General features: G+C 36.8%; 1 protein-coding gene across 1 annotated transcript in view; it reads left to right on the forward strand.

Annotated features, from left to right (window-relative positions):
* The window catches only part of Tbc1d8b (TBC1 domain family member 8B), a 70,043-nt gene extending 67,050 nt beyond the window's left edge, over positions 1 to 2,993 (forward strand). Inside the window, exon 21 of the mRNA XM_047536762.1 lies at positions 514 to 2,993. Coding sequence (XP_047392718.1) covers positions 514 to 909 — 396 coding nt within the window. The 3' untranslated portion in view covers positions 910 to 2,993. The remainder of the gene's footprint in view (positions 1 to 513) is intronic.
* Positions 2,994 to 13,341: the final 10,348 nt, after the last annotated feature.

Below are 13,341 nucleotides of genomic sequence, written 5' to 3' on the forward strand. Positions count from 1 at the left end.
AAGAGAAGTATATCCAAATACATTCCCTAGAGCCACTAGATAGTCTCCAAAAGTCATTTTCCCCTAAATTGAAGTTATTTTAGCTGAACTGCCCACTCTTGCCCTTTGAGGAGATCAAATGGAACTTGTTCTTAATCCTTTTGTTAAGATTGGTTAACAAAAAATTAATGATTTACATGTAGGGAAAGATGGGACTTTGCCTAATTAAAAGTACTTCCTAACAAAGTAATACTGGTAGACAAACTGTCTAGGTCTAGATATAATGTACTGCTATTAGACAATAAGCAAGAGGGCTTAAATGAAATTCTTTTTTGGTTCATACTCAGCTTTCTAGAGCCAGGATTTATTTTGGGATTAATCATCAGTTCTAAAGTGAAGGATATATGCTACAAATTCTATATAGGTGATTAGCAAATAAATCATTTTTGACACAATTTTAAATTCATCTAAGTTCACTTTATATTTGCTAAACCATAACATTAAAATGTTATATTTTTAACTTGTGTCTTCTAGTCACAATTTATTCAATTTTCAAAGACCCTCTATAATTTATTTCATGAAGACCCTGAAGAAGAGTTATTATATCAGGCCATTGCTGTTGTAACCAGTCTTTTGCTCAGGATGGAGGAAGTTGGAAGGAAGCTACATAGCCCTACATCATCAGCCAAAGGATTCTCTGGTACAGTCTATGCTTCTGGAGGACCCACTAAGGGAGAAACAGAGAGCCATGTGGAGAAAGAGCCTTCCTCTCTTAGGGAGGAACCTCAGTGGTCATTTGCATTTGAACAGATTCTTGCATCTCTGTTGAATGAACCAGCCTTGGTGAGGTTTTTTGAGAAACCCATAGATTTCAGAGCCAAACTAGAAAATGCAAAAATCTCTCAGTTAAGGTCTAGAACCAAAATGTGAGTTTTCAACAGTAATTTTCTATCATAGTCAAGTTTACTGAGATTCCTGTAGCTATAGCACTAAGCTCAATTCCTGGGAGTAGAGATCAGGGATTTATTCTTGGTACAAATGTGCTTGACAACAAAAAAGAGAAAGAAAGATACTCAGAAGCACAATGACATATGCCTTTGTGATCTCAAATTTTTTATATTCTCAATTATTCTTTTTATATTTCAAAAGATATGCAGTGAAACCACCAGAGGGCACCATAACATATTTAGTAGAAATTACTAGCTTGTACTGCTTTTTACATGTGATTAACTGATGATTTTTAAAAGGTGGTATTATGTTTGTTGGTGATTCTGAGATATCATTTTCATAAACCCTATTTTCCAAATTGCCTCTGTACCATTAGAATGCTTTAGAAAACTGGGCTTTTAGATTTATAACCTGAATTATCTAAGAGAATACCATTTGGGGCCCTCATTTTCTAGCTATATAACTGATATATTATTAATTTGTTAAAGTTGATTTTATTCAGTCATTCAAATCAAAATTTGTTAGTAACTTCTGCATTCTCTGTGCCTGGTGGGGGGCGGGTTCAGAAGCTGCTGACTTACACTGCTAACTCTGTTACTGATAAGAACACTTTCAAGAACTCTAAACTGTGAGCTGATATATATAAAGAAAAAAGTGGATTTGGATTTGAGCTGAATAAAGCCAGCCTTTACAAAAGGGTTAAGAAACAGGTCTCTCATTAACCAGAAAAATTACTAGAAATTCTTCAAAACACTGCTGTTTGTGGCATTTGTCTCTGAGTAGTTTGTGATTATTTAGTTCTAGTTTTAGATTTTGGATTTTCAACAGTCATGTTTTAATTTATGTTAGATAGTAAAGAATAGTTACACTAAAACTGAACTGTTGTATTAATCTGGCAAGCATGTTAGTATACTTAACATGTAATGCTTGCCAGAATAATGTGTAGAATTACCAGTGTCTAGCTAAAAGAGTTTGACTATCTAATTTAAATGTGTAATTTCTACATACTTTATGCTGCTTAAATTTCAGTCACTACATGACAGTCCATTTAGAGACATAATGGACTTTGTTAGCACTTTAAAAAACAAGCAAACCACACTTGTCCATTCTTCTGTCCTGTTTATGGCAAGAGCAATTTATTCATCAGTTGGTTTAGAAAATGGGGGAGCAATCATCTATTGGAGCTTCTTTCTTTGGTTTTAAACCCTTTGACTTTTCTAGATGTGAAACAATAAAAGGGCAGACCTCTTAAGAATGCCCCAAGAAGTCTCCCTTCTTAGAAGGAATTGGTATACTCAGTCTTTGGCAAGAGTCCAATGTGAACAAAACCTAACAAAGAGGAGTTTGTCACCATAGAATATTTTATCTTCGGAGAAGTTAAAGAATTTTCAAGTTGAGCCTTCGAAATACATAAATTAGTTTTGCCCAGAAACTTACTAATAGTGTTTTTTATTACTGATTTGATCACCTTGTCTTTTCAAGGAAATTACCAGTTAAAGAGATATTTGCCTTTACTCAGAAATTATTTGAAATATGTCCAAATTTTAAAGCTTAGTAGTTTATTTGAAAACTCACACATCTATTATGCAATGATAATTTATACTACAATAGCTCTAGAAAGTCTATACTTATATACAAAGAAAATATTATACACATTTTGTTGACTATTTTGTCAGTTATATTTACTAAAAGTACTTTCTTAAGAGCATATGTTATTAATATTTAATATTATTTTAAATTCAGAATAGTGAAGATTACTGAGTATTGTATTTTAGCCTAGATTAATCAAAATGAATATTTAAAGAGATTTTTAAGTTGAAGAAAGTATAAATGCAAGTTAAAAACATATTTTCTGAGTATGTAGGAGAAACAAGCTAAACACATAGTTTTATAGCTGCTGCCTTGTTAAGAAAATGGGTTGTTCTTAATATAAAAAATCTTATGTAGCGTGTCAAACTGAACCAGTGCATTATATCTTTTACATTAAATGTGATAAGGTGGCTTTACTTGTCTTTATAAAAATAAATATTATAAATCTATTATATTAAACATGAAAATGGTTTACTTTTAAAGATTAATATTGTTTACTATGATGTGTTTTTATTTGCATCTAACTCAAATATCACTTGAGGACTTCTCTTTTGTATCTGTTATAGTCAGTCTCAAGAACAGAATTCACTCTTAGTCTAAGCAAGAAAAGATTTGTTACTAGGTATTAAATGACTTAAATAATTATTCCAAGTACTAATTTGAGCTTTCAAGAACAAGTTTCAAAGCCACATCACTACCATGCCACAGGGGAGTTGCTAACTCTACTATTAGGAAATTACTACCTCCTAGTGCCAGAATGATAAGCCATCACTACTGTTGCTATTTCCAATACCATGCTCCTCCTGCTGTGATTCACACCAGTGAAATAGATGCCTCGTACTCTGCCTCTCAGCATGCACAAGCTGGTGACTGTATTGCAATAGGGCAGCCAAACATCATCACCAAAAGAGATGGCTGAAGCATAGTCCCCACCTCACTTCTGCCTCTCAAGTCTCACATGTATGCATCTGATTGGCCTGTAATAAGCCCAAAATCAGCCAGGCACAGTGGCACATGCCTGTAATCCCAGCAGCTTAGGAGGCTGAGGCAGGAGGATCGTGAGTTCAAAGCCAGCCTCAGCAAAGGTGAGGTGCTAAGCAACTCAGTGAAACTCTGTCTCTAAATAAAATACAAAATAGGACTAGGGAAGTGGTTCAGTGGTTGAATGCCCCTGAGTTTAATCCCCAGTACCTCTCCCCAATAGAAGAGTCTTATATAATGTAACAATCACAGTGGTAAGACACCATCCTCTTGCCCTGTTCCATTGATTAAAAATAAATTACAGAGGGGTGGGGGGAAGGGAAAAAATAACAGTATGAATCAAACAACATTACCCTATGTAAATTTATGATTACACAAATAGTATGCCTTTACTCCATGTACAAACAGAGAAACAACATGTATCCCATTTGTTTACAATAAAAAATAAATAAATAAATAAATAAATAAATAAATAAATAAATAAATAAATAAATTACAGGTCCTGCCCTCACTCAGAGGGAAAGGATTACAGAAAAGCATGAACATTAGAAGGTAGAGATCATGGGAAGAGTGGTCCATAGAGTCTTATCAACCACCAGCACCAGTCTAAGTCATTATCTGTTATTCATCTTTTTGACCCTACAAAACACGTTTTTCATGCCTCATTTTTGGTTGTTTTGTTTTGTTTGAGACAGGGTTTCACTAACTTGCCCAGGCTGGCTCCTGTCTTAGTATCTAAGTAGCTAGAATCATAGGCATAGACAACCATACCCCATTTTTTCCAGACTTCTAAATAATAGCTAATAACAACATCAGCTTATGCCTATCATAACATAGATCTCCCTCCTGCAAACCAAAGTACACTACTCTGTCCTAAGGAAAGATCCAAGTTTCTGTCAGTTATTTGAATCTATCTACAACTGGTTTTCCTAATTTAGTCTCAGTCCCATCTTGATATCCTATAATGTGTGGACTAAATTACAAAGTTAATTATCATCAACTCACCTTATATAAAATAGTAGAGGGAAAGCAGGTAAGTAAATTGATTATTATAAATAAATATGTGCTTCAAAGGGACAGGGAGTAATGATGTCCCCTCCAGTTCTCATTTTGGCAGCTGGCCATGAATCTCTCAGTGTCCCTTTTTCTCTAATCATATCATAACTTTTTGGTGTCCATTTCTATGAATTTTAATATGGGTATAACCATCACAGCAATTAAAATACAGAATAGTTCCATTATCCTGAAAAACTCCCTCATGCCATCCTATTACATACTCTCTTCCCACCCCTAATTAACCACTGATTAGTTCTTTGTCTACCTTATGAAAGATCAGATGTTTGCTTTCCCAACATCCCTGATCCTTGCAACCACGTGACCAAGGAATGATCAATCATATGTTTCTACCTGGAATTTCTCAATCTGTATCAAGCAGAGGAACAATAGAAAATATAATACATTCCGGTGACTGTGGTGGCATTTGCACATCAGCATTCTAGTTCTGGAGTAGGAGTTTGAACACCAAGACTTTATCCCCTCTCCCCTTTTTAGGAGGAGTATCTGAGTAGTTCAGTAAGTGATAAGAGTCAGTGAAGTCTTTGCTTTCATCAGGTGGAATCTGTTTCTTTGGCTTGAAGTAGAGTGATACATGTGACACTGTGTACTCTGTAGCACCAGATCCCTCAAGGCAAGGCAATTTTTTCCAGTAGATACATTCCTAGGCATATAATCACCAAAAAAAGTGCATATTAACCTTTAGATCATATTATGCTTCAGTTTTCATTTTTGTTCCCAGAACTACATCTTCCCCCCATCCCATCAAGCAATAGATTTTCTAGCTCTTAATTCTATTTGTCTTCCTTTGCAAGTAATGATTTTTCTTTATGACTTCTTTTAAAATCTTGATCTTTGAGGTGTTCTGCAATTTCTTATGCATTGTCCAGCTTTTTAAAAATCTCATTTGGGATTTATGATTACAGTTGATAATTGATTCTCATTCTCCAAGATCTGTCCATTTTATGCACAGTCTAAATAGGCAAGTTACATTGAGGATGTGATACAAATCACCCCCACCTCCCATATACACATGTATTCTTTGAATTTGGTTTGCACACTCCTTTTTTGTTTTGTTTTGTTTTGTTTTGGTATGACCTACATCCCCAACCATTTTTGTTTTTATACTGAGACACGGTCTCACTGATTTGCTGAGGACTTCACTAAGTTGCTGAGACCAGTCTCAAACTTCCTATACTCTTTCCTCAGTCTCTGATTTCAACAGAAATATAATATTGGCAGATCCAGTGAATTCTACCTGCTCCTTCCTATCATAAATAGCCCTTACTGTACTGATCAGAAAGAAAATATGGTTGATCTGTCAGTTACTGATTGTGACTATTGTATGCATCCATGAACTAAGAAATGGCCATATAATGTATTTGCAGATCCACTGGACCTGCTGACATGGGTTCAAGATAAAACTCTCTTGACTACATAAGCTCTGACTCTGATCAGTGGATGACCATTGTGTTCTAATTCCACCACCACCCCCTCCCAGAGATAACTGAATTCAGTGTCCTATAATCTCTGAAAATCTGAGTATATTCATTTTCCCAGAGTATATCCATATTCATCACTCTATACCACAGACCTTTCCAGCTAGAAAGACAAAGCTAGAAGAAAGATACACAATGTATGCTCAGGACATTGCAGTGTTCTTCCTCAAGAGCATCTGACTTCCCTTTGAGAGCCTCTGGCTGCGTGAACTGACTTAGATCAGGGCTACAATGAGTCTTCATCCTCACAACCCAAATTAGGTCTATTCACCAGATGTAGAAATATTTTGGCTGTAAATTTTGAGTAGGGGTTAGCATGCTGCTCATTTATGTCGCTCTAAGAAGAAAAATTAGCCACTACTAAACTTTTCTGTAGGTCAAAACATTCAGATTACTTCTCTTGCCATGTTCACTCAATCTCTGGTGATTATGTGCTGTCCCTTGGTTTCTGCCCTTCTGTGTTCTCATTCTCAGTGAAATTAGTAAATTTCTGTAAAAGGCAACATATAACCTACAGAAGACAGGCACTGTAGTGTGTTTCAATGATATACAAGCTCCTTTCACGAATACAGATTTTAATTCCTTGGGGAAGAGCATCCTCTGGGATCTATAGGTGGACATGTAAGTGCACCCTGATATTCCTATCTCCTTAAGTCTTTAGAGTACTTCCTGTATATAATACCAAGGAATAAGTTGGCAAATAAACAATATGGGCCAATCTTGAGACTTGGCTTCAGTAAAACAATTAAGCAAAGAGAACCACTTCCAATTAGGTGAGCTAATTTAATTCAGAATATCTAGTAAGTGTACAGATGTTAATATATTCAGCCTAATCTAAAATTACATGTCTTTTTCCATGGTATAACATCCTCAATACATTCTCACACACATTCTTCAGACTTCTGCCATTTTAAATTATTAAAATTATTAAAATCTTGGAATTCTTATCTCCTTCCAGTTCAGATATACATATACATATATATATGTGTGTGTGTGTGTGTGTGTGTGTGTGTGTGTGTGTGTATCTCCATCTATCCATCCTTGGGGGCCTACTTTGATCTAAATCTAGTTGTGTGTCTGGGAGCAGTGAGAGGTGGTAGGGGTGATACATGAAGAGAGTTGACATTCCCCTGAAAATAACTTCAGCTGTTCAAGCAAGCTTCATCAAACAGGCTGCTTGTGCTGGCAAGGAAGCTCATTATTGAAGTACTTAGAGTCACCTGAGTCCACCCAAATGATTCCATTACTATTCTTGGGATCTCACACTATACCAATAACCATACTCACTTTATAAAAGTGACCCAGGGGGGCTGCAAGTTCAATGTATATTGTAATTTAATCATGCATTGGATCAGACTCTAATTTTCAGCTGTGTCAACAAGAAATAAGAATAGCTGGACAGAGGCTCTTTCCACGGGGCAATCCAAGATGGCAGACTAGAGGGTGACTGTATCTCCTGTCGCTCCAGAACCCAAAATTCAAGAAGGGGAGGCATTGAGAGACTCGGACTAAAATAGAGCCACAGGGTGAGTCTCCCCCACCGGGTGAAGCTCAGCCCAGGCAGCAGGCCTGGACAGGGGCGGCTTCTCAGAGCAGGGCAGGGCAGCTAGAGTCTTCCCCAGGTAACCCTGTTCCCTCCAGCGGCAGGCTCCTTCCACATAGCCAGCTTCTTGGAGCAGGCCCCCCAGTGAGAACCTTTCTGCACAGAACCAGCTCCGAGTCCCGGAGCCGGTGGCAAGCTCCAACCCGCAGGCAGCTTCAGGGACCAGGACAGGGCAGCCAGGAACTTCCCCAAGCGGCCCTGCTCCCTCCGGCGGCAGACTCCTTTCACAGCCAACTTCTCGGAGCAGACCAACCAGTGAGAGCCTTTCTGCACAGAGCCAGCTCCAAGCCCCGGAACCAGTAGCAGGCTAGGGGCAGCTTTCTTCGGAAGCACTGCATTATCAAGTTCCTCCAAGACTTCAGGCTACTGAAAGCTGGGAGGCAATATACTGGAAATCTATAGGGACACTATAAGCCAATAGAGGAAATCTGCAATATCTCAGAGTCCCACTGACATCTGACCAATATGAGAAAACAAGGGAAGAAAATGTCCCAAACAAACCTAGATACTATATCAATAAAACCCAATGATATCACAGCACAAGAAATGTCAGAAAGGGAATTCAGAATGTACATGATTAAAACAATCAGGGAAGCAAACGAGGATATGAAAGAGCAAATGCAGGCATTGAAGGAGGAGATGAAAGAGCAAATGCAGGCATTAAATGATCGCACCAATCAACAGTTAAAAGAGCAAATATGGGAATCAAGAGATCATTTCATGAAAGAGTTAGAGATACTGAAAAAAAAATCCTTGAAATGAAGGAAACAATAAAACAAGTTAAATCTCCATAGAAAGCATAACCAATAGGATAGAACACCTGGAAGACAGAACCTCAGACACTGAAGGCAAAATATTTAATCTTGAAACCAAAGTTGACCAGAGAAGATGGTAAGAAATCATGAACAGAATCTATAAGAATTATGGGATATCATGAAAAGGCCAAATTTAAGAATTATTGGGATTGAGGAAGGCTTAGAGAAACAAAACAAAGGAATGAACAACCTATTCAATGAAATAATATCAGAAAATTTCCCAAATCTGAAGAATGAAATGGAAAATCAAATACAAGAAGCTTATAGGACTCCAAATATACAAAATTACAACAGACCCACACCAAGGCACATTATTATGAAAATACCTAACATACAAAATAAAGACAGAATTTTAAAGGCCGCGAGAGAAAAGAATCAAATTACATTCAGGGGGAAACCAATAAGAATATCAGCAGATTTTTCAGTCCAGACCCTAAAAGCTAGAAGGGCCTAGAACAACATATACCAAGCCCTGAAAGAAAACGGATGCCAACCAAGAATCTTATACCCAGCAAAACTTACCTTCAGATTTGACGACGAAATAAGATCCTTCCATGATAAACAAAAGCTAAAGCAATTTACAAAAAGAATGCCGGCATTACAGAACATTCTCAGCAAAATATTCCATGAGGAAAAGATGAAAAACAACGATGCAAATCAACAGGAGGAACTAGCCTAAAGGAATAGCCAAATAAAGGAGAAACCAAATCATGTCAAAAAACAAAAATGAGTCAAATGACTGGGAATACAAATCATATCACAATAATAACCCTGAATGTTAATGGCCTGAACTCATCAATCAAAAAAAATAAAGAAAAATCCAACAATATGCTGCCTGCAAGAGACTCATCTCATAGAAAGAGATACCCATAGACTACAGGTGAAAGGATGGGAAAAAACATACCATGCACATGGACACAGCAAAAAAGCTGGAGTATCCATCCTCATTTCAGATAATGTGGACGTCAAGCCAAAACTAGTCAGAAGGGATAAAGAAGGACATTACATGCTGCTTAAGGGAAGCATAAATCAGCAAGACATAACAATCATAAATATCTATGCCCCGAACATTGGCTCATCCATGTACGTCAAACAAATCCTTCTCAATGCCAGAAATCAAATAGACCACTACACAATAATACTAGGTGATTTTAACACACCTCTCTCACCTCTGGATAGATCTTCCAAAGAAAAATTGAATAAAGAAACCATAGATCTCAATAACACAATCAACAATTTAGACTTAACGGACATATATAGAATATACCATCCAACAAAGAACGAATACACTTTCTTCTCAGCAGCACATGGATCCTTCTCTAAAATAGACCATATTTTATGCCACAAAGCTACTGTTAGCAAATACAAAAAGATAGAGATACTACCTTGTATTCTATCAGATCATAATGGATTGGAATTAGAAATAAATGACAGAATAAAAAACAGAAACTTCTCCAATACCTGGAGATTAAATAATACACTATTATATGATGAATGGATAACAGAAGACATCAGGAGGGAAATAAAAAAATTCTTAGAAGTAAACAAGAACAAAGACACATCATATCAAAATCTCTGGGACACTATGAAAATAGTACTTAGAGGAAGATTTATTTCATGGGGCGCATTCAACAAAAGAAGTAGAAATCAACAAGTAAACAACTTAACACTACAGCTGAAAACCCTAAAAAAAGAAGAGCAGACCAACACCAAAAGTAGTAGAAGACAGGAAATAGTTAAAATCAGAGCCAAAATCAACGAAATTGAAACAAAAGAAACAATCGGAAAAATTAACAAAATAAATAGTTGGTTCTTTGAAAAAATAAACAAAATTGATAAACCCTTAGCCACACTAACAGAGAAGGAGGGAGAAAACTCAAATTATTAAAATTTGGAATGAACAAGGAAATATCACAACAGACATGAGTGAAATACAAAACATAATTAGAAGCTATTTTGAAAATCTATATTCCAACAAAACAGAAAATTTCGAAGACATCAACAAGTTTCTAGAGACATATGAATTACCTAAACTGAATGAGGAGGATATACACAACTTAAATAAATCAATTTCAAGCAATGAAGTAGAAGAGGTCATCAAAAGCCTACCAACAAAGAAAAGTCCGGGACCAGATGGGTTCTCAGTCGAGTTCTACAAAACCTTTAAAGAAGAGCTCATTCCAATACTCCTCAAAGTATTCCATGAAATAGAAGAGGAGGGAACCCTCACAAACTCATTCTATGAAGCCAATATCACCCTGATACCTAAACCACACAGAGACACATCGAGGAAAGAAAATTTCAGACCAATATCCTTAATGAACATTGACGCAAAAATTCTCAACAAAATTTTAGCAAATCACATCCAAAAATATATTAAAAAGATAGTGCACCATGATCAAGTGGGTTTTATCCCAGGGATGCAAGGTTGGTTCAACATCCGGAAATCAATAAATGTCATTCACCTTACCAAAAGACTTAAAGTTAAGAATCACATGATTATTTTGATAGATGGAGAAAAAGCATTTGATAAAATACAGCATCCCTTCATGCTCAAAACACTAGAAAAAATTGGGGTAGTGGGAACATTCCTTAACATTGTAAAGGCCATCTATGCTAAGCCCATGGCCAATATCATTCTAAATGGTGAAAAACTGAAAGCGTTCCCCGTAAAACCTGAAACAAGGCAGGGATGCCCCCTTTCACCACTTCTATTCAACATTATCCTTGAAACTCTACCCAGAGAAATTAGACAAACCAAAGAAATTAAAGGGATATGAATTGGAAAAGAAGAACTCAAACTATCCCTGTTCACCGATGACATGATTATATATTTAGAGGAACCTGGAAATTCCACGAGAAAACTTTTAGAACTCATAAGTGAATTCAGTAAAGTAGCAGGTTACAAGATCAATGCTCATAAATTCAATGCATTTTTATACATAAGTGATGAATCTTCAGAAAGAGAAGTTAGGAAAACTACCATTCACAATAGCCTCAAAAAAAGTAAAATACTTGGGAATCAATCTCACAAAAGAGGTGAAAGACCTCTACAATGAGAACTACAGAATACTAAAGAAAGAAATTAAAGAAAACCTTAGAAGATGGAAAGATCTCCCATGTTCTTTGATAGGCAGAATTAATATTGTCAAAATGGCCATACTACCTAAAGTGCTATACAGATTCAATGCAATTCCAATTAAAATCCCAATGATGTACCTTACAGAAATAGAGCAAGTAGTCATGAAATTCATCTGGAAGAATAAGAAACCCAGAATAGCTAAAGCAATCCTCAGTAGAAAGAGCGAAGCAGGGTGTATCCCAATACCAGAACTTCAACTCTACTACAAAGCAATAGTAACAGAAACAGCATGGTATTGGTACCAAAATAGACAGGTAGATCAATGGTACAGAATAGAGGACATGGACAGAAACCCAAATAAATACAATTTTCTCATACTAGACAAAGGGGCCAAAAATATGCAATGGAGAAAAGATAGCCTCTTCAACAAATGGTGCTGGGAAACCTGGAAAACCATATGCAACAGAATGAAATTAAACCCCTGTCTCTCACCCTGAACAAAACTCAACTCAAAATGGATCAAGGACCTCGGAATCAGACCAGAGACCCTGCATCTTATAGAAGAAAACGTAGGTCCAAATCTTCACCTTGTTGGCTTAGGATCAGACTTCCTTAACAGGGCTCCCATAGTTCAAGAAATAAAAGCAAGAATCAACAACTGGGATAGATTCAAACTAAAAAGCTTTTCTCAGCAAAGGAAACTATCAATAATGTGAAGAGAGAGCCTACAGAGTGGGAGAATATCTGTGCCACTCATACTTCAGATAGAGCGCTAATTTCCAGAATCTATAAAGAACTCAAAAAACTACCCAAGAATACAAATAATCCAATCAACAAATGGGCTAAGGAAATGAACAGACACTTCACAGAAGAAGATGTACAAGCAATCAACAGATATATGAAAAAATGTTCAACATCTCTAGTAATAAGAGAAATGCAAATCAAAACCACCCTAAGATTCCATCTCACCCCAATTAGAATGGCGATTATCAAGAACACAAGCAACAATAGGTGTTGGCGAGGATCGGGGGAAAAAGGTACACTCATACATTGCTGGTGGGGCTGCAAATTAGTGCAGCCACTCTGGAAAGCAGTGTGGAGATTCCTCAGAAAGCTTGGAATGGAACCACCATTTGACCCAGCTATCCCACTCCTTGGCCTATACCCAAAGGACTTAAAATCAGCATACTACAGAGATACAGCCACATCAATGTTCATTGCTGCTTCATTCACCATAGCCAGATTGTGGAACCAACCTAGATGTCCTTCAGTTGATGAATGGATAAAGAAACTGTGGCATATATATATACAATGGTATATTACTCAGTTATAAAGAATAATAAAATTATGGCATTTGCAGGCAAATGGATGAAATTGGAGAATAGCATGCTAAGTGAGATAAGCCAATCTCAAAAAACTAAAGGACGAATGATCTCGCTAATAAGCGGATGAGGACATATAATGGGGGGTGGAAGGGGTTAGCATTAGGGTTAGGGTTAGGTTTAGGGTTAGGGTTAAGGAGGGTGGCAAGAATGGAGGAAGGAAGGACTGTATAGAGGGAAAAGAGGGGTGGGAGGGGTGGGGTGAAGGAAAAAAATAACAATGAATCAAACAACATTACCCTATGTAAATTTATGATTACACAAATGGTATGCCTTGACTCCATGTACAAACAGAGAAACAACATGTATCCCTTTTGTTTACAATAAAAAAAAAAGAATAGCTGGACAAAATGCCTGTAGTCCCAAATATCTGGGAGGCTGTGGCATGAGAATCATTTGAGCCTGGGAA

Source organism: Sciurus carolinensis, chromosome X (assembly GCF_902686445.1).
Source record: "Sciurus carolinensis chromosome X, mSciCar1.2, whole genome shotgun sequence".
Lineage (NCBI taxonomy): Eukaryota > Metazoa > Chordata > Mammalia > Rodentia > Sciuridae > Sciurus > Sciurus carolinensis.